This window comes from Podarcis tiliguerta (assembly GCF_965153285.1).
Source record: "Podarcis tiliguerta genome assembly, chromosome: 1".
NCBI lineage: Eukaryota > Metazoa > Chordata > Lepidosauria > Squamata > Lacertidae > Podarcis > Podarcis tiliguerta.
The window spans coordinates 89,124,838-89,147,690 of record NC_139534.1 but is presented as its reverse complement, the minus strand read 5'-3'; the positions used below and the strand labels follow the sequence as shown (position 1 = coordinate 89,147,690).

The 22,853-nt window shown below is 43.3% G+C and overlaps 1 protein-coding gene across 3 annotated transcripts in view; it reads left to right on the top strand.

Moving 5' to 3' along the window:
* SLC8A3 (solute carrier family 8 member A3) overlaps positions 1–22,853 on the top strand; it is a 159,029-nt gene that overhangs the window by 23,105 nt on the left and 113,071 nt on the right. For all 3 annotated transcript variants that reach the window (XM_083398321.1, XM_083398323.1, XM_083398322.1), the window contains exon 2: positions 13,268–15,093. In XM_083398321.1, coding sequence (XP_083254447.1) covers positions 13,325–15,093 — 1,769 coding nt within the window. In that variant the 5' untranslated portion in view covers positions 13,268–13,324. The remainder of the gene's footprint in view (positions 1–13,267; positions 15,094–22,853) is intronic.

The window sequence follows — 22,853 nt, the reverse complement described above, 5'->3', positions numbered from 1 at the left end:
GCTTGGCACAGCATAAGCTTCAGCGTAAATAATTACTTTTCTTAAGAACATGACTGAACCAAAGAAGTTCTTGCATCCTTACTCTTTAAATATTTATAAAATGACTGCATTCGCCTCTTTGCAAATGTGCGGCTCCCACTAGTAGATTTGCCACAGTGATTAATGGGTATGTGCGTGTTTGCGCATCACTTCCTTCAGGTGCACTTTTCCCTGAGGAAAGGGGAGGGGGTAGCCTTTCTTTAAAAAAAAAAAATCCCAAAAGAAAGCCATTATTCAAATGTCTATAGCTTTCTGAAATTGCCTCCTTCCAGTGAAATTGCCTCCTTCCAATTGCTGTCTCCTTCAAAAGGGATGGAAAACATTTTCTTATGCCCTATAATTCCTCCTGCTGCTGTTTGCTTATAAATCAGAAATGCATTTTATTGTCAACAATCCTCCCCCCCAAAAAACCCAGAACTCCTATTTTGCTACTGCTAAAATGAAGAGATTGCTGGGATCTGAATCATTGTGAATTGTCAAGGTGTCTGACTCTGACTTAGCCCTCCAGCACTGCCTCTTTTTTTTAATATCCTGCTACGGCAGACTATATGGGTGACCAGACAGCTCTTGAAATTCCATTGCCATAAACTCCAGGTCCTTGATATATTTACTTAAGAGGTACCACAAAACAGCCACAAGCTTCTGTCATGGGCTGCAAAGAGCTAATATCTGTAGAACTAATGGATCGAGTCAGATTCAGCACTGGGTCGGGACTGAGGAATGCTGAACCGGTAGGGCATTTACAGCAGGTCTTAAAGATAGTACACAACACAGAGAAAAGCATCGGCAGCCTCTTGCTTCAGATCTGGAGCCAACAAATTGTCTCAGAAGAAACACAAAATCTGCAAAACAGTTTGAGATATATTCCTTTACAGCCTTTGACAGGGAGATTCACATTGAGCTTTGGAATATTTATATAAAATATGTTGATGGGCCTCATTCCACTTCCTGCTGGACAAAGGTCCATTGGTTGGATTCCTCCTGTTCCATCAGCAGAAGCTCCGTGGGACAAGTACTTACACTTGTGCAGTGGGACTTCCCATCTCCTCCTCCCTCTGGGTTGTCTCTGCAGCTCCAGAATTGGCTCTGCGGGGTTGGGAGAACCCCCCAGAACAGAGCATGGGGGAGGAGAGGAAGGATTGTTTTGTTTGGCAAGCGAAATTTAACATTTCTTGAACTCCACCTCAAGTTTTTACACACAAACACATAAATACAAGGTGTGACCAGAAAGTTCAGTGAATGGTCACAGAAATCAGACAGTGAGAAATATCCAAACATACATACCTTACAGGCCTTCTGAGTAGGCCCCCTCTGATACAATGCACCATTGACAACGTTTGTAGAACTGTGGGAAACATCTGGAGAAGTTCTTTTTTCGTATTGCGTTCAGTTCCCGTGTCACAGCAGCTTGGACGTGTGATATGTTGGAAAATCTGTGCCCTTTCAGTGTAGATTTCAGTTTTGGAAAAAGAAAGAAATCTGGTGGGGCCAGATCAGGAGAATACAGAGGGTGGGACAACTCATTAACCTCAGTAATGATTTCATGCAGAATATGCAATTCTTCCACCATCATTCGGACAAACAAATGCCAATCTCACATCAAATGGAAATGCTATAAACAACTCATACACTGTCTTTTGAGTTACAGCTTCATCTCCATATACAATTGTGAGCATTTTGTGGGTTTCCAAAGCTGATTGTATGTTCGAATATTTCTCGCTGTCCGATTTCTGTGACCATTCACCGAACTTTCCGGTCACACCTTGTATGTTCAGAAGGGTATCCGTTTAACTAAATCTGCTCACCTGGAAGCTGGTTCAACCAGGGCTCCTCAAATGTTCTGAAGCGAGACCCACTTTGAGATCTGAGGAAAATTTACTCATCCTTATGGGACCCGCTTGTAAACTGAACCTCATCTTTCAAACCCTGCTTTCCAGCTGCAAATCGGAGTGCCTTTTCTAATACCAATTTGCCTGTTCACTGAGATTATTGGGCTCGCCTCAAGGTGCTCCTACTTGCAAAGGCTAGTTGACTGGCAACTCAGGCTAAGCTTTCTCTGCTGGCTCCGTGATCACGGAATAACCTTTCTAGAAATAGTAACTCAGCATCTCCTCTTCTGCCTTCTAGGTGTCGAGATAAAGCTGTTTTCTTTTCCTGAACATTTAGTGAATGACATTATGACAGTATCCTACTCTATTGCTGCTGCAACATTTAATTGGATCTTTTTATGTGGATTATATTGTGAAATGGTTTTTATTGATTTTGTAAGCCACCTTGAAGGCTTGGTATTGGAAAGGCAGGATATAAATGTTTTGAACAAATATATAAATCAACCCATTTCTGTACCTTTTTTTTCTCCTTTTAAGAAGAATAAAACAGTTCCATGAAGGAAGTAAAGCAGGAAGTAAAGGCTTTCAAGCTTCCTGATGGGAGTTCATGAGGACTGGTCAGCTTGCTTCCAGGGGCTCTTTCTTCCCTGGAGAGTATATTCTGCAAAGAGTGCCACAGGGTCACGCTGAGGGAAAGACAACCACTTCATCTTTTATACTTAACAATTGGCTCCTGCTGTTAGGCTGTGGAAAGCGGCTAGTATACACCTCTTATCAAGCAGACAAATAAATTGATCTTCCCAACCCGGCCCCCATGTGTCAATAAAATTCTGACTAGGTCTGCCCAGCATTTGGGATGTTTTACATGAAGGCAAATGTGAAGCAAGACACTCGGCAAAGTAAGGATGTGGAGTAAGGAAGAGTGAGATTACTCTTCTTAAATGCTGTTGCAGTGGGGAGGATGTGCAAATAACTACAGTCTTCTGTCACTCGTCTGCTTTATAAATACCTGTGGCTGCCGTATGTGTGTGTGTAGTGGCTTCTGTGATGTGGCAGGGCTGCAAGGTGGTGGCAAAGTTGGGGCAACTGGATCTTCTAGTGTCTTCCTTCCCCCATGTATCTTCCAATCACAAGCATCATCCCAGATTGCAATCCAGAAACCCGTAGTCAACAGCACCTTGGCAAATAGCAGTTTCAGGAAATCTCTTCTTCCCCCACCCTAGGAAACAAAAACCCAGTGGCAAGCGTTTCACGAACCAAACAATTTAGAAAATCCAGTCATGGTTCTCCTGCGTAATGTGTAGTTTTGACCCTGGAAGCACAACCACCCTTTTTGTTTTAGACCCTTACAATAAATTAAAAGGATTAGAACCCCCAATTTCAGCCAGAAGCAGGTGCTGAAAGGGCAGTGAATATCCTCCTTTATATGTACAGCCTTGATTGCAAATATGAAAAAAGTGATGGAAAGTGTGTGAAAGGGTAACAAATCCATGTCAAGTGATCCTTAAGTTTGCATATTTCTATTTATAAAAATGTTTCAGGAAGAAAGAGAAACACAAAGCCAGAGAAAGTATAAATACCATGGGGGTGTACACACTGTCGATCAATTGTGATAAAATCAGTCAAGTCTAGTCTTTCAAAGTTATACCCAGCTGTGCTCCTCCACTGATGGAAGCCTCTTGGATCCAGTGGAGGAATGAAAGGGCGGGTGATTCTCCCTTCCCTCTATATCCTTCTGCATCGCAAAATTTACTTCAGAGGGTGGGAGGCAGCTGGAGGTAGGAGAAAGGGGGAATTTGCAAAGATTGCCTCCTTCTTTCCGTTCATGGAAGCAAAGAGCCTTTCACCAGTGGAGGGACACAACTGGATGCAATCCTCAATATGTACATCTGGTTTGTTGCAGAAATCAACAGAACCTTTCTTTCTCCTTTTGGAGGCGGTTGTTCTTTTCTCTCTCTTGTGAGTGCTGTGTTTACCCATTCTTTGAAATAACAATTCTATGCCATTCCCTTGGCTGCTCGGCCAGTGATTCACAATTGAGGGGACAGAACTGTGTGTTGACTCAGCACACACAACCCAAGCATTGTTTGCCACTTAACAGCGATGAGGAGGCAGGGGAGATTTGGGGGCAGAAGTTGCTTAACCTCCCTCTCCTACTAATAATATTCCTACACATCCCCTCCCCTAAGTGACTTTTCCTTCTCAGCTGGGCTGCTATTTCTGGTCTGAGAGCTGACTGGCAGAAAATGGGGAAATACAGTTGGGAAGGGAGCGGTTTCAGAGAATTGTTATGGATAAAGAAATACTTATGTACTCCCTACCCATGGGGGGGTCAATGCTTCTTTGCAAACATCTCCTGTCCCTGCATTAGTGTTACAAGGCAAAGATGGGGGTTGCGTTTCAGCAGAGAGTTCTGAAGGTGCTTTTAAGTAGAGACCTCTAAGAACTTGAAAAGAGCCTGCTGGTTCAGGCCACTGGCTCCTCTAGTCCAGCACCCAGAAGTCTGGGGGAAACCAGCAAGCAGCTTCTAGCCATGTTCACAAAATTAACTGAATAGCCTTGATAAAATCTGTGTCTCTCCTGCCATTTCCACCAACTGGTATTCAGAAGCATTACAGTGGTACCTTGGGTTAAGAACTTAATTCATTCCAGAGGTCTGTTCTTAACCTGAAACTGTTCTTAACCTGAGGTACCACTTTAGCTAATGGGGCCTCTCGCTGCCACCGCGCCACCGCCACCCAATTTCTGTTCTCATCCTGAGGTAAAGTTCTTAACCCAAGGTACTATTTCTGGGTTAGCAGAGTCTGTAACCTGAAGCATCTGTAACCTGAAGTGTCTGAAACCTGAGGTACCACTGTACTGCCTCTGACTGTGGAGGCAGGGCAGAGCTATGGTGGTTACTAGCCATTAATAGTGTTCTCCTCCATTAATTTGTCTAATCCTCTTTTATAGCCACCCTAGTTAGTTGGTTGGTAAGGGAGTGGGCGGTGCTGTGGTCTAAACCACCAAGCCTCTTGGGCTTGCCGATCTCAAAATTAGCAGTTCAAGTCCCCATGATGGGGTGAGCTCTTGTTGCTCTGTCTCAACTCCTGCCAACCTAGCAGTTCAAAAGCACACCAGTGCAAGTAGATAAATAGGTATCGCTGCAGCGGGAAGGTAAACAGCGTTTCCATGCTCTCTGGCACTTGTCAAAGTGTCCTATTGCACCAGAAGCTGGCCACATGACCAGAAAGCTCCAGGTTGGAGAAGCCTGCTTTTAAGAAGTCAGCAGTCCTTAGTACTTCGCATTTGCCATGTTTCTACGTGGAGAAAATCTCCTTTGAAGGAGGGGAGAAGCCCAGTGTATCCCCCACAATTGGATATGTTTCGAAGATGTAGCACATACAACAGTTTCTAAATAGGACAAAAAGGACATGGTGATGTGTAGATTTGTGATGCTGGACATTTCCTACATCCAAGCAGCATTTTTTAAACAAACAAGTTTCAGGTTTTAGTTTTCCTGGAGAAAAAACAGGATCCCTTTCTGCCTTTAGCTATTTATGCTACAGTGGTCTCTCCAACCCAGCTAGTCCTCTATCCACTGCAGGCATGGTGGAAAGATTATTTCCTACAGCAAACAGAGCCGAGGCTGGTGGTGAAGAGAGCAGCAGACCTGCTAGACTTCTTTCTGCCGTGAACCTCTTTAGGAATCCATCCGAGTGAGCATCTGGCAGTGCTGTTTTTAAATTCATGTCCTGCTTCAGGCTTAAAATGACACAATCCCTTTTTGAGCACTGGCCACAATCTGAGCTATGTCCTAAAATATTTTTTTTAAGAACTGAGCTGAAAGATATTTGTAAGTGATATGATTGTGACAGCAAATGAACAAGATAAACTCTTGGCTCCACCTTCTTCCTGATGTCAGAGGTTGTTGAAAACAGTTGTGGAGATTCAGGCTTCAATCTCATGTACAAGGGAGTATAAGCTTAATTGAAGTCAGTAGGACTCTTAGATGCTAGAGCTGCTTTACTCATTTGTAATATAGGGAGGTTGGATTACTTTAGCTGCTTTATATTTTGATTAGCATTTTTGCACATTATTATTATTATTATTATTATTATTATTATTTTACAAGTGAGACCTGTAACAAACTGTTGCAGTGTGGAGTTTTCATATTCAGGGTGCCAGCCAGCCAGGCATACCTGGTTTTCCTGAATACTCCATTCTCCCCATTTCACCTGCAATACCTCAAGGACTACATCTATAAACCAACTCAGACTCTGCATTCATCACCTGAGGCACTTCTTTGTGTGCCTCCTCCAAAGGGTCCAAAGGGTGGAAACACGAGAATGGGTGTTTTCTGCACTAGCTCCCCATTTGTGGAATGCTCTCCCCAGGGAGGTGCCTTCTTTATATATATTTAGGTGCCAGGCAAAAACATTCCTCTTCAACCAGGCGTTTGGCTGATTAATATTCTACAGCCTTTTAAATGTGCTTATGGGAGGGGAGAGGGATATTGTTTTGTTGTGTTTGTTTTAATTGCTTTTTTGTGTTTTTATCTTGCAATTTTCTCTTCTGAACTGCCCTGAGTTCTTTTGATTAAAGGTGGTATATAAAGCTAATTAATAATAATAATAATAATAATAATAATAATAGCCAGCACTTGTGGACCACTGAGCATGCTCAATCCTCATTAGATTCTACCCCCTTATTTTTTTTGCAAACATTGTGATCCCCCGCCCCTACAAGCCTATTGACACCTTCCATTTCGGCTGCATAAATATCTATGCTTGAAGAATGAGTCTGCCATTTGTTTATAGGTTGACATTCTCAAGAATACTGGTATGTTAAATGGAAATGTTAGTGTAAGAGTCAGTGTTGAAGACTACAGGCTGGGTCGTGCATATTTAACAATTCTATGCGCGCCTAACAGTCATTTCATCTTCCCAGGGAACTTTGTGGAAGTGTAATTCTGTGAAGGGAATAGAGGTCTCCTAACAACTCTCAGTGCCCTTAACAAACTACAGTTCCCAAGATTCTTTGGGAGAAGGCGCGACTGATTATAGGGGTATGACACTGCTTCAATTGTTTAGGGTCGATGGGGATCTATGGAGGATGCAAAATGATGGCCAGCAGGAGTGCCAACTTGAATATAATAATGGGGGGGGGGGGAGAGTAAGCCCCACACTGTAGCATTGATCACATGATGTGATGCATGCACGCCATTTGAATGGCAGTGCCCATCAACTTGGAGGGGGGGGGTTTATTGGGGGGGTGAAGGGAGTTGGCTCCTATGATGGCCAGGCTGCTAACACTGGTGCTGGAGTGGGGGGAGAAGTTAGGAAAAAAGAAATAAGCTGTGCCACTGCCACTGGTAATAGCAAGTCCCATCTTTTGGATGGTTTCTCCTCCCCCTGGAGAAATCTGATGAAAAAATTCCCTGCAGGTTTCCTTCCCTCAAATAGCATAAGACAATTTTGAGAGTTGTGCATAGCTCAGCTGTTCTTGATCCTTTCCACACATTGGCCTGGTAGGAGCTCATGGACCACAAAGTGAGAACCTCGGCTCTAAACTCACATTCTTTCTTAGAAATCCTGTTGCAACTCACACCCTTAGAGTGGCGTCCCCATACCTGGTATTTCATACTGCCAACTCTAATTAGCCCTGGTCAGCATGCCCAATGGTTAGGGGTGATGGGCGTTGTAGTCCAAAAGTCTGGTAGACACCAGGTTGGGAAAGGCTGCTCTAGAAATCCAGGTTGTAACATGTAACTAGTTGTGACCATGACTGCTGTAACTTTGTGAAAAAGGTATGTAGAAATTCAAAACTTTTGTTTTCTTTTAGTCACTGGTTACTAGTTGTTTAGCAGAACATTCTAGAAATCCTCTCTTTAGGGCTCTTTTCAACACACACAAATTTTCTCTAGGGTTTAGAGCCAGTGTGGTGTAATGGCTAGAATGTTGGGCTATCTCTTGGGAAACTAGGGTTCGGATGTCCGCTCAGCTTACTGGGTAACCTCAGGCCAGTTACTTTCTCTCAGCCCAACCTGCCTCACAGGAATGTTGTGGGCATAAAACGTGGAGGAGAGAACCATGTGTGCCTCTTTGAGCTCCTTGGAGGAAAAGATGGCATAAAAATGTAGTAAGTAAGTACATAATAAATTTCTGGTGACAATTTGGATTACAAATTGTAATGCATTTTTTTTTTAAAAAAACTTGCCTCTCTCTTAAGAATTTTTGTCGGTTCATTTGCAGAAAAGTACAGATACCATTACCAAAATCCAATCCTAGGTTTTTTAAGTGGTTTGGGGTTTTTTTGCAGGTACAATCTGTATGTGCATAATCATGCAATGTGCAGCGCAATCAAAGTAATTGCACATGCAAATTATGCATAAGAAGAGCTCTCCTAATGTGGGCTTTAATATCCACATACTGTTAACAAGAGAACTGAGCTGTGTGAAAGCAGCTTTTCTTATTTAATTTACATATTTATTTTCAGCTGTTGGCAATACATTCACAATGTGGTTTTTATTGAAAAAAATTGCTCTCTGGTGAGTCTTTCTGCACAGGGTACACAAAACACACCCGATCTTTTGATCTTGCTCTCTTGCTTTGAACAAAGCCCACGAAAACAGGAGGCTCTGCTGCTTCTACCTCTCAGCTTAGAAACAGAAGCCGGTAATTAATTCCGCAGTTAATGAAAAGACTCTCAAACTCATACAGCTGCCTTCTAACCAGAAGGACAATTTTCGTATGAGGTCAGTTTTAAAAGCAGGCCAACAAGATAGACATTTATGTTCTGATGCAGAGTTTTTGAATCAATGGGAGAGAGGATCCCCTTTTCCCATGAATAGCACGATTTGTGTGGCACTTACACAAGTGACAGCTTACCCCTTCAACTTTTCCTCTTCCATCTCTTTGCCCTGATCTGTGGGAAACAAATTCTCCTGGCCAATTAAAACATTGCTATTTCTCTCTTTCCAAATTCATCTAAAAACAACTGAAACCGTTGAGAAGCGGGATCACGTATGCATTCACATAACTGTTTTAGACGTAAGATGAACATGTGAACTGTAAATTAACACGTGAACTGTTTTTGTATCTGAGATGCAAGTTCTGCCTGTGGTGTTAAACCTGTGCTGGCCATGAGATTGTAACTTTCCTGGAGTCCTTTCAGCACCTCTTCAGTTCACACATGCATGTGAGCTGATTGATTCCTCCCCCGCCCCACTTGATTAGTTGACACTGGATAACACGCAGCTTGAATGTGTAAACTCACACCGCTGAAAACCCTTCTGCTTGTGGTGATGTGATAAAGAAGACCCATCTGTGGTGTTAGATCGGACAGTTCACAAATGCAGGTCACCATCACATCAGGTGACAAGCATGTTATTAAGTAGATTTTTCTCTGCTCAGCTACATTTGTATATTCACTCCAGACCACCTCAAAGGAAAGTCTTGGGGTGGGGATTAAAATCAATAATCAGTGTGGGGATTAAAATCAATAAAAAGTGTAAAAATGGAATGGGGAAAGGCTGGGGTTTTTTGGTTTAAAAACCCCAGCCCTTTTGGTATCATGGTATCACAGCAGGGGACCTGTAGGACAACACACACACACAAAAATAACGACAATTTTTGAGAGGTTTGCGGGGTATAAAAAAACCTATTGGATGTGCCCCATAGGATAGTTCCCCCATGTGGAACGCTGCGTATCTATGCAGCCACATATTTTTCTGCCTCAGGAAGAAGAAGAAGAGTTTGGATTTGATATCCTGCTTTATCACTACCCTAAGGAGTCTCAAAGCAGCTAACATTCTCCTTTCCCTTCCCCCCCCACAACAAACACTCTGTGAGGTGAGTGGGGCTGAGAGACTTCAAGGAAGTGTGACTGGCCCAAGGTCACCCAGCAGCTGCGTGTGGAGGAGCGGAGATGTGAACCCGGTTCACAAGATTACGAGTCCACCGCTCTTAACCACTACACCACATTGGCTTAGGAGGACAATGATCTTCAAGCCTCCCCCACCCCCACCCCCGCCAGGCGCTGTATTCTACATGAATACAGAAAAGGATATGCCTGTCTTAAAAGCTGGTCGTCATGGAACCTTGCACCAACATTTATCTTCAGTGATTAATTTGAGTCAGGGCTTACAGAATTGGCCCCAGAATCCGCTTTACAACCTTAGCTTCTCTCTGCCTAGACTAACACCAAAAGTCAGGTCCAAATTAGAAAAGGAAATAAATAACTAGGCTTTCAGAGAGCGAGGCAGAAAGAATATGTCATGTCTGAATTAATCTGTGTAATGCCAAGGAGATGTGTTACTTCTTTCTGTCCTCATCTATCCCAAGGATGTCTGATATGGATTTGTGATTCTGATACCACAAAATCAATTCTCTCCATTTTTCAGGCCTGGTGGGTCTTTTTGTTGTTCATTTGCAGCCGCTGTTCGTTCTTTTCTTCCTGTTTTGCTTGTCATTATATATACTTATCTGAAAGCTTATAAAAAAATTATTGGTCGTTGCTGATACTGGACAGATTATGCCTGCTTGGGGGTAGAAGCGAATGACACAACATGATGATAAACCTGCCATTTGTGATGCATCTGTTCACACTGATAACATTCAAATGATTCCTGGAATATACTCAGCGCTGCAAATTCTTTAGTCATTTGAGACATTTCTGGTCTATGATTATGCATATAAACTATTTAACTCTGGCCATGTGCGCAGGGTTCTTGGAATCTCTTCTAACCGCGCTAGTGAGAGGTTCAGAATGCATGACATGTGCCACTAGAGCCTGCAGGTGGGCTTATTCAGATTTATGTGTCAGCAAATTATAGATACAGCTTTGCAGCAATGAGTAGCTCACAGCAGAAGTAATAAGAACTAGGCTTTGAGTCAGCTTCTCAGATTGTTCAGAGAAGTGTAAGTTCTCTCTGTTTCCTCCCTCACCTCTGTTTTGGGATATATGTGGACTGGACTGAGAGGCAGAAGTTGGGCTCTGTAGCCCACCGCCATGCCAAAGTCTCTTTGTGAGTGACCGGCTTCATGCTATTGCAGGTCCTTTCCTTTCCCCAGGGATCCTTTCCCGCTTGACACTGAAAATATAGGCAAAGTGATTTTTAAGAGTTTTGGTGGTCGTCGGAACACGCAGAGGATCCATGTACAGTGGTACCTCGGTTTACGAACTTAATCCATTACGGAAGCTTAATCCGTTCCGAACTTAATCCATTTTTAGACTGAGGTAAGTTTGCAAACCAAGACACTATTTCTGGTTTTGGGAGTTCGTAAAGCAAATTGTTCTTAAACCGAGGTACCACTGTATACTGGTTGGAACTGGGTAGTTTCCTAAAGGTGCTAGCTTAGCCATATACTGGCCATAGATTCAAAGAACGTGAGAGTTGGAAGGGACCCTGAGGATCCCAGTGTTCCCCAAACTTGGGTCTCTAGCTCTTTTTGGACTACAATTCCCATCATCTCTGACCACTGGTCCTGTTCGCTAGGGATGATGGGAGTTGTAGTCCAAGAACAGCTAGAGACCCAAGTTTGGGGAACACTGATTAGTCCAATTCCCTGCAGTGCAGGAATATACAGTTGTCCCTCGCAGGGGGTCAAACCTGCAACCTTGGCGTTATCAGCACCATGCTCTAACTAGCTGAGCTACCTGTTACACTCTTCTTTTTTATGTTGTACTCTACTTACCTCTCTCCCACTTCCTTGATCATTACTTGTTTAAAATAAGCTGTGTAGTTGAGAATGCTGTAGGCTGGCTGGTTGCTTTAGAGCACTGTGGCTTAACTCCAATGAAACAGACAGCTCTGGCAACATACAGGGCTTGGACATACAGGGAATCTGAAGAAGATGGGTTGACTCTTGTGTCCAGCAGTGACGGGCAGTTTCCCAGGCCCTGGAACAAAAACCAGAAGGTTGTCTCCCCAGTAGGATCTGGGGTTCCTAAGCACAGTGGGGGAACTCCTGAGTAGTGGTTAGATCAGAGAGTAGTGCTGTGCCATCTCACGGGGTGAGTGTGCTTGGAAACTTATTGTGACAAGGCCATTTTGGGTGTGGGGAGACTCTGAGCTTTCATTTCATTTCCATTTTTAAGTCTTTAGCCCTTATAGAGTGAGAATAACGAAGCAAAATGTGCAGGAACCCCTCTAACCAATTGCTTTATGAGAAATGAGCATGTCCTCACCTTCCAGTGTTGATAGTCAATGAATAAATTCAGAGCAGTGATTGACAAGTGATATAGAGAAATCTGAGAACTCTCACAAACACATGAGGAAAAATCCCCAAATAGCTTCAAAATAAACCAGGAAGTTAAGTTCTGTGGCGGGAAAGAAGTAGTATTCCTGGTGTGTGCCCATAGAAGTGGGAGATTTGCATCCAGTCCTATACAGACTTACCTAGGAGTAAGTCTCACTGAACTTAATAGATATGGATAGGATTGGGTTGCATGTAGCTGCAATTTTTTCACCTCTATCTGCATCGTGGTAGGATTGACCCTTGCAGTAGAGTTTCCTTGATAATAATTCAATTTATGTTTGGGAATTGTTTTCATCCTGAAATAAAAAATTTAAGGTCTTATATATATAATAAATGTTGATAAATGTACCAACCAAGCACGTACATAGCTATGTGGACCACATGTCTGGAGCAGCACAGGAAGACTGCCCTGAAACCATTTTGACTCCCAAACCGACCAAATGTTTTCTCTGCAAGGAGGGAGGGAGGGAGGGAACCTTCCCGTTGTCTGTAGACCACCTTTTCTTTGATTTGCTGTACAACAGCAAATTTCTGTTGTAGACCACCTTTTCTGTGATGCAGGTATGATGTTTGTGAGGGGGTGGTCTTGGGTTACACCCCTTCTGTGATGTATGTATGATGTATGGAGGGGTGGTCTTGAGCTCCAGGGAAGGCAATTTAAAATGTCTATATAAGGGCAGACACACCTTGGTTCTGGGTCCTCCTCCTTTCCTGCGTGTGAGGGGAGCACCCTGTTGCAACAGTTCAATGAAGATCAGGCTTACTAGCTGCTTTGCTTCTCAGTATTCTCTGGTCGGCCTCTGTTATTTTCTCCTGCTGATGGAGAACCTACAAAGGACTCTATAAGGGCTCTTGTGTCCCCCATAAGGGAATAAGGAATAATTTTGTTTATTACAATCCAGAAACTGGTATCTGAATTAACTATACTGTTAGTCATTGTGGGATCTGTGTAAACATTTGGCCTCTGAATTTTTTGCTCATCAGTGCTACAGTTTTGCCTGCACTGCATAAACACCTCCAGATATTGTTGCTGTTTCCATGTGTACTTAATAAGTAGATGTGACTTGAGGTGAATAACAGTGAAACACTTTGTTTATGTACGAAACAGCTTTCTTTTGTTTTCTTCCATCTCATACTTCTCATTCTTTTCTGTTGCAGGTTCTTGACCTGGAAAGAAGACTGTTGCCTCTGGACAGTAGAAGCTAAATCTTGTGTATGGCGTGGTTAAGGTTGCAACCTGTCAGCTCAGCCTTCCTCCGTTTTGGGCTCATTACTTTTGTCCTTTTTTTACATGGTCTGCAGGTGGACGCTGGCACGGGGGCAGATCCAGCCAGCATAGGACAAAACAGTACATGCTCAGGTTCCTCGGTGTGCAAGGAGGGTGTTATCTTGCCAATATGGTACCCAGAAAACCCATCTCTGGGGGACAAAATTGCCAGGGTTATTGTTTACTTTGTGGCGCTGATCTATATGTTCCTCGGTGTCTCTATCATTGCCGATCGCTTCATGGCATCCATAGAGGTCATTACTTCGCAAGAGAAAGAGGTTACCATCAGGAAACCCAATGGAGAAACCACCACCACCACCATCCGAGTTTGGAATGAAACTGTTTCCAATTTGACCCTCATGGCTCTTGGTTCCTCTGCTCCTGAGATCCTCCTGTCATTGATAGAGGTCTGTGGCCATGGATTCATTGCTGGCGATCTGGGACCTTCAACCATAGTTGGCAGTGCAGCTTTCAATATGTTTATTATCATAGCCATCTGTGTCTATGTCATTCCTGATGGCGAGGTGAGGAAGATAAAGCATTTAAGGGTCTTCTTTGTCACTGCGGCTTGGAGCATCTTCGCCTATATCTGGTTGTACATGATCCTTGCGGTTTTCTCTCCAGGCGTGGTCCAGGTATGGGAAGGCCTCCTCACTCTGTTCTTCTTCCCTGTTTGTGTCCTCCTGGCTTGGATAGCAGACAGAAGGCTGTTCTTCTACAAGTATATGCACAAAAAGTACCGTACTGACAAGCACAGAGGTATTATCATTGAGACTGAGGGGGAGCACCCCAAAGGGATTGAAATGGACGGTAAGATGATGAACTCTCACTTTCTGGATGGAAACCTAGTGCCTATGGAGGGGAAAGAGGTGGACGAGTCTCGCAAAGAGATGATCCGGATTCTCAAGGATCTGAAGCAAAAACACCCAGAGAAAGACTTAGACCAGCTGGTGGAAATGGCCAATTACTATGCCTTATCTCATCAGCAAAAGAGCAGAGCGTTCTATCGGATTCAGGCCACCAGGATGATGACTGGAGCAGGAAATATCCTTAAAAAGCATGCAGCTGAGCAAGCCAAGAGGAGTGCTAGCTTGCATGAGGTGCGGCCAGAGGAACCAGAGGACTTTATCTCAAAAATTTGTTTTGATCCTTGCTCCTACCAGTGTCTGGAGAACTGTGGTGCTGTCCTCCTAACCGTCGTTCGGAAAGGAGGAGACATATCCAAGACAATCTATGTGGACTATAAAACGGAGGATGGCTCTGCCAATGCGGGGGCTGACTATGAGTTTACAGAAGGGACGGTTGTCTTGAAGTCAGGGGAGACCCAGAAAGAGTTCTCTATAGGGATCATTGATGATGACATCTTTGAGGAAGATGAGCATTTCTTCGTGCGCCTCAGCAACCTGCGGGTGGTTGAGACAGACGAACCTCCTCCGGAGCTCAATAACTTGCCATACCCCAAGGCCATGCTGGCCTCTCCTTATGTGGCTACTGTGACTATCTTAGATGATGACCATGCGGGCATCTTCACCTTTGAGTGTGACGTGATACATGTCAGTGAGAGCATTGGGGTAATGGAGGTGAAAGTCCTTAGGACATCTGGTGCCCGAGGTACAGTCATAGTCCCTTTTAGAACAGTAGAAGGAACAGCAAAAGGAGGCGGAGAGGACTTTGAAGATGCGTATGGTGAGCTGGAGTTCAAGAACGATGAAACTGTGTAAGTACCTTGCTTTAATTTCTTCAGAGGTCAACTATTTATTTAACTCCAGAATTTTCTTCCATCACAGGTAAACAAGGGCAACATGTAATGGACTGTCCTCTCTCCCTTCCCTCTAGTCTCCATACTTATCTCCCCCCAGGCAAGAACCCTACAGCAGGATCTGGGCTTTTCTGCTCTCCTCCTAGGAATGAATAAATAGGGCTGCATTTTTCTTTAATGGCCTAATGGGAATACCTTTGAAACTTTACTTGAGTATTGTTAAAATTGTGACAAGATTAAATTCCAAAATAAAATTGGGGTCTTAGTCTAGATGAATATCCCCCAAATTAATTGTCATTGACTCATGCTATTATCAGATTGAATGAGTTATGGTTGTAGGACTAGATCCTTGGTCATCATACCCTGATCTTACTGGTTCATCTAATCAGTTACAAGATTCGGGTAGGTAGCCATGTTGGTCTGGCACAATCAAAATAAATTGAAAAATTGTCCAGTAGCACCTTAGAGACCAACTAAGTTTGTTCTGGGTATAAGCTTTCGTGTCCATGCACACTTCTTCAGATACATTTTTTAAATTTTTTTTATCCAACCAGTTACTTTCTCCTCTGCTTCTTTCCAGCCCACAAATTAATCACTATTTCCCCCCAATAATGATAGTTCAGTTTGAGTCTGAGTAACACATTGGTTGCTTCAAGAGAGAGATAAAAGCTTCTAATTAGGTTTTAAGAAATATGGTAGGAAACCCAAGCAGTTTTCACGTGCTCCCCTGCAAATAAAATCCCTTTACATACCAAGGGATTTCTACCATCTTTGATGATGCACATTGCAATTATTCCTGGAAACAAAATCTTCTGTTAGCCAGGTCTACAGCAATGTACATTCCTCTATTAAGGTTTGGTAGCATGACCACCTCTGATCTACAGTTTAAATTAGCAAAATATTTTAGATAAAGTTGGAAGGTGGAAAAATCTGTAAGATGCCTTCAGTGTAATCATCTCTTTTAGCTTGAAGCTTAAAACAGACACAGCTTTATTAACCACACATTTAATTTGTTATACCTTCCTCTTAATAAAATACATGTTAAGGCAACCTCTCTAGTAGATCTATTATGCTGCTCTACTTGCCCTGCCTCTGTTGATCCTCTGTCACTGTGAGGGTTTATTAGTGAATGCAAGAGGAGCAGACCAGACTGAGCTAGGTGCTCCAATGGTCTGACTTGGTCTCAGGAAGCTTCCTATGTTCCCCTGGGCAGAGGCATTTTTCTCTTTCACTCGCAATCATATAACTGCATTTTCTGTGACTGTCCAGTGACATTGCAGCAAAATGCACTGTACATGTTAACATTTTCATGCTTAATTAATAGTTCTTTAGTTTTCCATTATGGAAAAAGCCGATCCTTCAGGAGGAGATTCTGGATGCTGTGCCAGATTTAAAAAAATGGCAATGGTAACCTGTCATATGCAACCTAAAGACCACCTCTATTTACATGAAAAGAGTAGTAAAGTGAAACAGCTACAACTGCAAGTTGTTTTCCTTTAGAATTCTAAGTTGCTCTTTTCCATGTCAGCACTAGGTTAGCTGCATTCACAAATGCCCCCCCCCCCCCCATTGATCTCAATCAACTAGGTATATAGGAAAAAATTAAGAGTCAGGAAATTGAGTTTGCTGTGTCCTGGAGATATTTCCTACCACTTAGGAGACAATGGCCAGAGATGATTGCATGGGATGCTTTTCCTTAAATAGCAAAAGTATCATTTAAATATTTAAAAAGAAAAGAAACCATCCTGAATCCTTAAAAATGTTTATCTTGGGTGGAATGTGGGAATAAAAAGACCCCTGAATCAAACTTCAATTCTGTGGGAAGCAGATGGATCCTGCTGCTGGGTCTTGCTTATTGCTTCTGTAATTCCAGTATGGTCAAAGTTTCCTCACCTATATTTAGGGAGGTGGGTTGGGAGAAATTATTTGTCTGCTGTTGGTGGATAGGTGATCTTCTGTATAACTCTCTTGTTGAAGGAGTGTGGAATTGAGGGGAGTTCTAATTTCTGTGACTCTGCAAGCAATCCAAATCCCACAACCCACCTGTTCTACACAGGCGGGCTGGTACTGCCAACCCGTTGATGGTGTGCAGCTTACATCACTGTTGCTCTGCCTCTGCAGGCTTCCTCTTAGTCAGCATGGAACTGAGTTCATTTTGGCCACATACTAGCAGCTGTGTTGGCTTGTGTGGTGGTGGACACAGTGGTATCCTCCTGTCAGCAGTATCTCCAAGCTCATTGCATGGTGCAAGTTGACCTGTGAGGTCAGCACCCTGGTGCTCCCCCCTGAAGCAGTCCCATCCACCATATTGGGTTGGGGCCTATGGAAGATCCACTAGCCTCATCCAACAGCTATAATTCTGCTGCCATCTGCTCTGTCCTATCAGCTTCAGAGCTGATTGGCAGGTAGCTGTGAGGTCTAGGGCGGCAGTGCTCAAGCCTCTACAGATCCTATGTGCTTTATCCTTTCTCAGAGAATCCTGCCTTCTGGTGAGGAGTGCTAGGCCACTGGAAGCATTTCCCTCTGACCCTGCTCCTTGTTGACGTGAGCCTCAGGCAGCCCTTCTCATATCCCTCTTATTCCATCCCCATCATTAGTCCAGGTTAATGCACTGAAGTGCCTTTTGGGAAAGTAGCATGCTCAGACACATTAGACCTTTGGATCTTCTTCTTCTTCTTTTTTTACGTAATCCATTTAATAGTTCAAGAGCCAATTCTGCAACATTGAATAGCTGCCACGTTGCCCCAAGTGATGCCGCAAAGGGCAAATGTGAGAACTACATATATTTAGCAGGACTTGTGCTGTCACTGCGATGCCTGTGAACCTGCTAGATGAAGTTCCATTTTCTCCAGTAATTGATTTTAAAATTCAAGCCGCTGTTTTGGAGGGCACATGCATCACAGCTTTCCAACATGGCAGATTTCCAAACATAGCAACTAGTACAGAAGAAGCACCCGTGGATTGGGCTGATTTATTTTTCTCTCTTTTTAATCATGAGCAAGGATTTGGGGGTGCAAATCAAACTGAATGCCCCTTGTTGTCCCTTCCAACTCTGCAATTCTATTACTTTTTAACCCACTGGATGAAGTGACCACCACTGAAACTTTTCATCAAATCTGTGTACCAGTTTTGTGGATTTGATATCCCGCTTTATCACTACCCTAAGGAGTCTCAAAGCAGCTAACATTCTCCTTTCCCTTCCTCCCCCACAACAAACACTCTGTAAGGTGAGTGGGGCTGAGAGACTTCAAAGAAGTATGACTAGCCCAAGGTCACCCAGCAGATGCATGTGGAGGAGCGGAGATGCGAACCCGGTTCCCCAGATTACGAGTCTATCGCTCTTAACCACTACACCACACGGACCCACATGCATGCTGTATACTCAAACGGTCCCATTTATAATTGGAGAGGAGCCCTTCAGAGATTATTTCTGAAGAGTGTAGAGTAATCCACAGATATTTGATTCAGTACAGATGCCTGCCTACTTTAAGACATAACGTCATTGTGGTTTAGTAAGGGAATATGGTGGCAGATAAGTTACCAGTTTTGAGAGGCTGCCATGACTTTAGAGCAAGGACAGTAAGTCTGTATCTAATTCATTGATAGAGATGCCTAAGTAGAAGTTACATGGTTTCACTGCTTTGTGCCTCTGAAACCTACAGGTGTATATTTTAAAGAATTTCATAATTGCAGACAGCATTGTCTAGCAGGGTGTTTGTAACTTCTGAATACTAGATCGTTTCTCTCCATTCACTGCCTTACATCCTTGCCACTTATTTGCTGCTGCTGCCGACCTCCCAACTTCCCATCAGATTCTAACTTACAGGGATTGTGGGCCACCCATTGTCGGCTGAGCTATTTAAGAATCATCTCTCATGCTTCTCTTGGGAATTCTCTGATTACCACAGTCAGTGCCCTGGAATTAATAATGTTAAGAAGGCACATTTCCCTCTTATGAGTTTACTGACATACCAAGTTTAAATTACAGCTTCTGTAACTTTTTGTAAGCAGGCTGAGGTCTGCTTCCCTTAGCCAGTATTTCTCCTCTATAATTTTTTGTTTCACAAAACGACCCTTTCCAATTAAATAGTTCCAGAGAGGAGATTGCAATCATTTGAAGACAAGCTATTTAAATAATTCATCCAAAACATTGAGATACTTGCATGGTTTTATCAAGGAGTTTGTTTTGTGTTTATGAGAGACAGGATACACACAGGTCCTAAATATCAGTGTCATGTACCTGCATATATAGATGTTTGAAGGTTTGTATAATAGGGGCTCCACAATGGTGGAAGCTTTTTGGTGGGGGGAGGTAAATGTTGGATTTACTTTTATGTCCTGCTCCTTGGATATGTGTCGAAGGTTGTAGATAAACTCTCCTTCTTTCAGGATTTAATAATCACTAAGAAAAAAATCTATTTTCCCTTTGACACGCAGTGCCTACATACTTGTGGTATGAAACACTTCAGCGTGAATGTTGGCTGTGCATTTGCTGGCATGACTTGGGGAGATTATCTGTGGTGTTTTCATCTCGACTGGCTGAGGAGCAGTGTGTGTTGTGTGCGACTTTCTAGAGATCAGGATCAGGTGGTTGTGGTGGCGTTTCAGGAATGCATGAAACCAGTCTTCTGAAATGGGACACCCTGACAATTGCTTAAACAGGAGAAGCATTGGGTTGATCTTTACCCTCTTACAGCCTTTGCTGACAGGTGCTGATGGGGATTACATGCCAACTGTCCATGTGAAGGACAAATGGCATCCTGTCAGGGGTGGGTGGGTGGAAGGGAATGGCATGTGAACGGATTTGCGTGACAACTTCAAATGAGGGAAACTCCCAGAGTCCCAAATCGCCGATAGCTTGAGTGAAATACATTGACAGTGAAGATAATAGGTGAAGAGGATTCTTAGCAGCCCATGGTGGAAGGGCTGTAAGATTAATTCAGAGGCCATGTGCTTGCATAATCTTAGAGGGAACATATCCCAAAGTGGATTAAAAATGGGCCTTTTCCAGTCAAACAACTAATTGATGATTGGTTTCAGAGTTCTGCTACTCTTGTTCACTGTGGTAAGGAAGTAACTTGTTATATCATGTGTCTTAGTGACACGGAATAGCGATGTGATCTATCCATCGATGTTTAGAAATGCAGGCAAAAAGTTGCTTCCCATCTGCTTTTGCTATATTGGTTCATACATGGTCTTGCCCATATTTCTTTATATACATAACTGTAGGTTGAACTTCATCCTAGAGGTGATGGTGTTGCTTGATGATCTCATGGTTAGAAGAAGGCCATTGTTGAAAAGGTGTCCTTGCCCCATTAAAAATAGATGTGTTGGGGTTAGAGTCCAGACCCAACCTTGTTCCTGCAGGTGATGGAGCTGGCTTTCCGTTTCACTGGATTTGCAGAGTGCTTACTTTTTTTGATCAGACAAAAAGCATCCATGTGATATGAGCCCTTCCATTCATTCAGGTCTGCAAAAGGCCTTTTTTAGGATCCCTTTGCTACAAAGCTAGAAGGATTCAATTATCGGCCCTCCTTTACTGTGGCCTTGCAGCCTAAATAAATCCATCTCATCCATTCCCTCCAGATTTTGTAGGGAAAGATCCAGATCTATTTTTATTTCACTGGCTTTCAATCAGATAAACACACACACACAGAGAGAAATCTGCTGCTGGGAGGAAAATCCCTAAAATTCCTTTATATAGAATTAGACATTTCTACAGCCCCATTTACAATCACATGCATGCATGCATGTGTGTGTGTGTCTGTCTGTCTCATCAAAGACTAAATTATTTGAAAAGGTTACATGAAGCTTCACAATCTTCTTTGAATGTGCTTTAGTAGACAACTCCATATTCCTCAAGGCACTTAAATTATATTAACATGAATGGACCAGTCTGAATCCCGTGAGCAGTTGCACCAAGCCAAACAAGGCATAGACTGAAGGTTATATATCACAATATTGTGCCTTTACACCAAATCTTGCATTTGATCTCAAGTGCTCCTTCCAGATGAGCCGCACCAAGGGCTTGCGCTGCTTCAAAAGTGACGGGAAGGAGGCAGCAACAACTCTTTGTGCAGCATCCCAAAGAGTGTCCCAAGATAATATGGTAATGCCCTGAGATGGCAGAGCCTCATATGTGGGTTAAAGCTGGTCAATGGATAGTGGTTAACCTTAGATTTTCACATATCGAATATATTTCTGCCAGAATGAACTTTCATTTCCAGTATGGATCGGAATGTCCAACACCTTTTCATTTTAGGTATTAAATAAGACTCTAGAAATATTAATGGGGAGCAAACCTGTTGATCTGGTTTCTCATCCAATATCGTCTGGGAAGGATGCCTGATAGCTGCCTTACATTTAAATCTCATCTTCAAAAGCTCCAGCAAAAAGGCCAGTACATATGTTAATACAGCCAGAAAATGTGCCAGAACCTCATATGCTGTGGTAGTACAAACATCGTCACTGTCATTAAATTATCCACCAACTGAGTATTGCACCCCTGAATGGGAAACATGCCAGGACCTCCTGTTAGACTAATGTAAGACTTCATGCTGCAGTGTTAACCCTAGTTTTACAAGGATTGGAATCCAAAAGTGCCCTTACAAATGTGGAAAATGTTTATCCAAAGAGCTTGTGCAATCATGAGAACTGCTTTAGATCCTTAATATAATAGCATTTTGTAAACCTTTGCACAACCTCTTGTGCAAGCTTTTGTGAAACTGTAGCTATTATTTGGATCCAACTCATAGTTACTGGTAGTAGTATTGTAGGGGCATCTCTACCACTCTGTGGCACCTGCGAATCAACAGCCATCCTCTGCTGTTCCCCCTAGGCCCTGGGGCCGGACAGAGCTGTGTATGCTACATGACCTGTCCTGGACCCCCTAGATGACCTGCAGGTGCAATGGGGGTGCGATCCTGCCACCAGTGTTGAAATAAGATGGAAAAGCCAGGCCAGTTAGCTTCCACACGTGGAGCAAGGAGGGGTGCAATCTTGTACTTTGCCTCAGGCAGCAAAATATATTTGGCTGCCCCTGACTTAGGGGTGTTTGCACCCTAAGTCTGCAAGAATGTGGTTTTTGTGTGTGAGGTGCATTTTCTCTTCACCAGCTTAGATAGCTGAATTTAGCATGTGCAATGAGTAGCAGTAGTTGCTTTCCTATGTACCTGGTAGTTTGGGTTGTACTAAAGAGGGTCTTCATGCTAAAGTCAAGGTTTTAGTCCAGAGCAAATGCATTTAGCACCATGGATAGCAGCGACAATGTTCTTTTGCTCCAAAGGTGACTTCGTTGTTATAAGGATTGATGTGCCTCATACAATCACTGTATTCATGGAATAATATTACTGTATTATCCTGTGTATAACACGCCCCCGTGTATAACACGCCCCCTATTTTGCAGGACTCCCATTTCAGAAAATGGGGGGAGATGGTCCAGAGTTGTTGAGCTTCTTTTTTTTTGGGGGGGGGGGGGAATGCTAAATATCACTCACCCGACTGACAAACGCTTCAGGGAAGTGGCATGTGTCGCCAAAGCCAACAGCAACCGACAATCAGAAAAAGCTGCAGCCAATCCAAAACAGCCCTTGATGCAGCCACCAATCACCCACCCAATTGCCACAGCACCAGCCAATCCAAACTAGCCCCTGACACAGCCACCAATCACCCACCCAATTGCCACAGCACCAGCCAATCCAAACTAGCCCCTGACACAG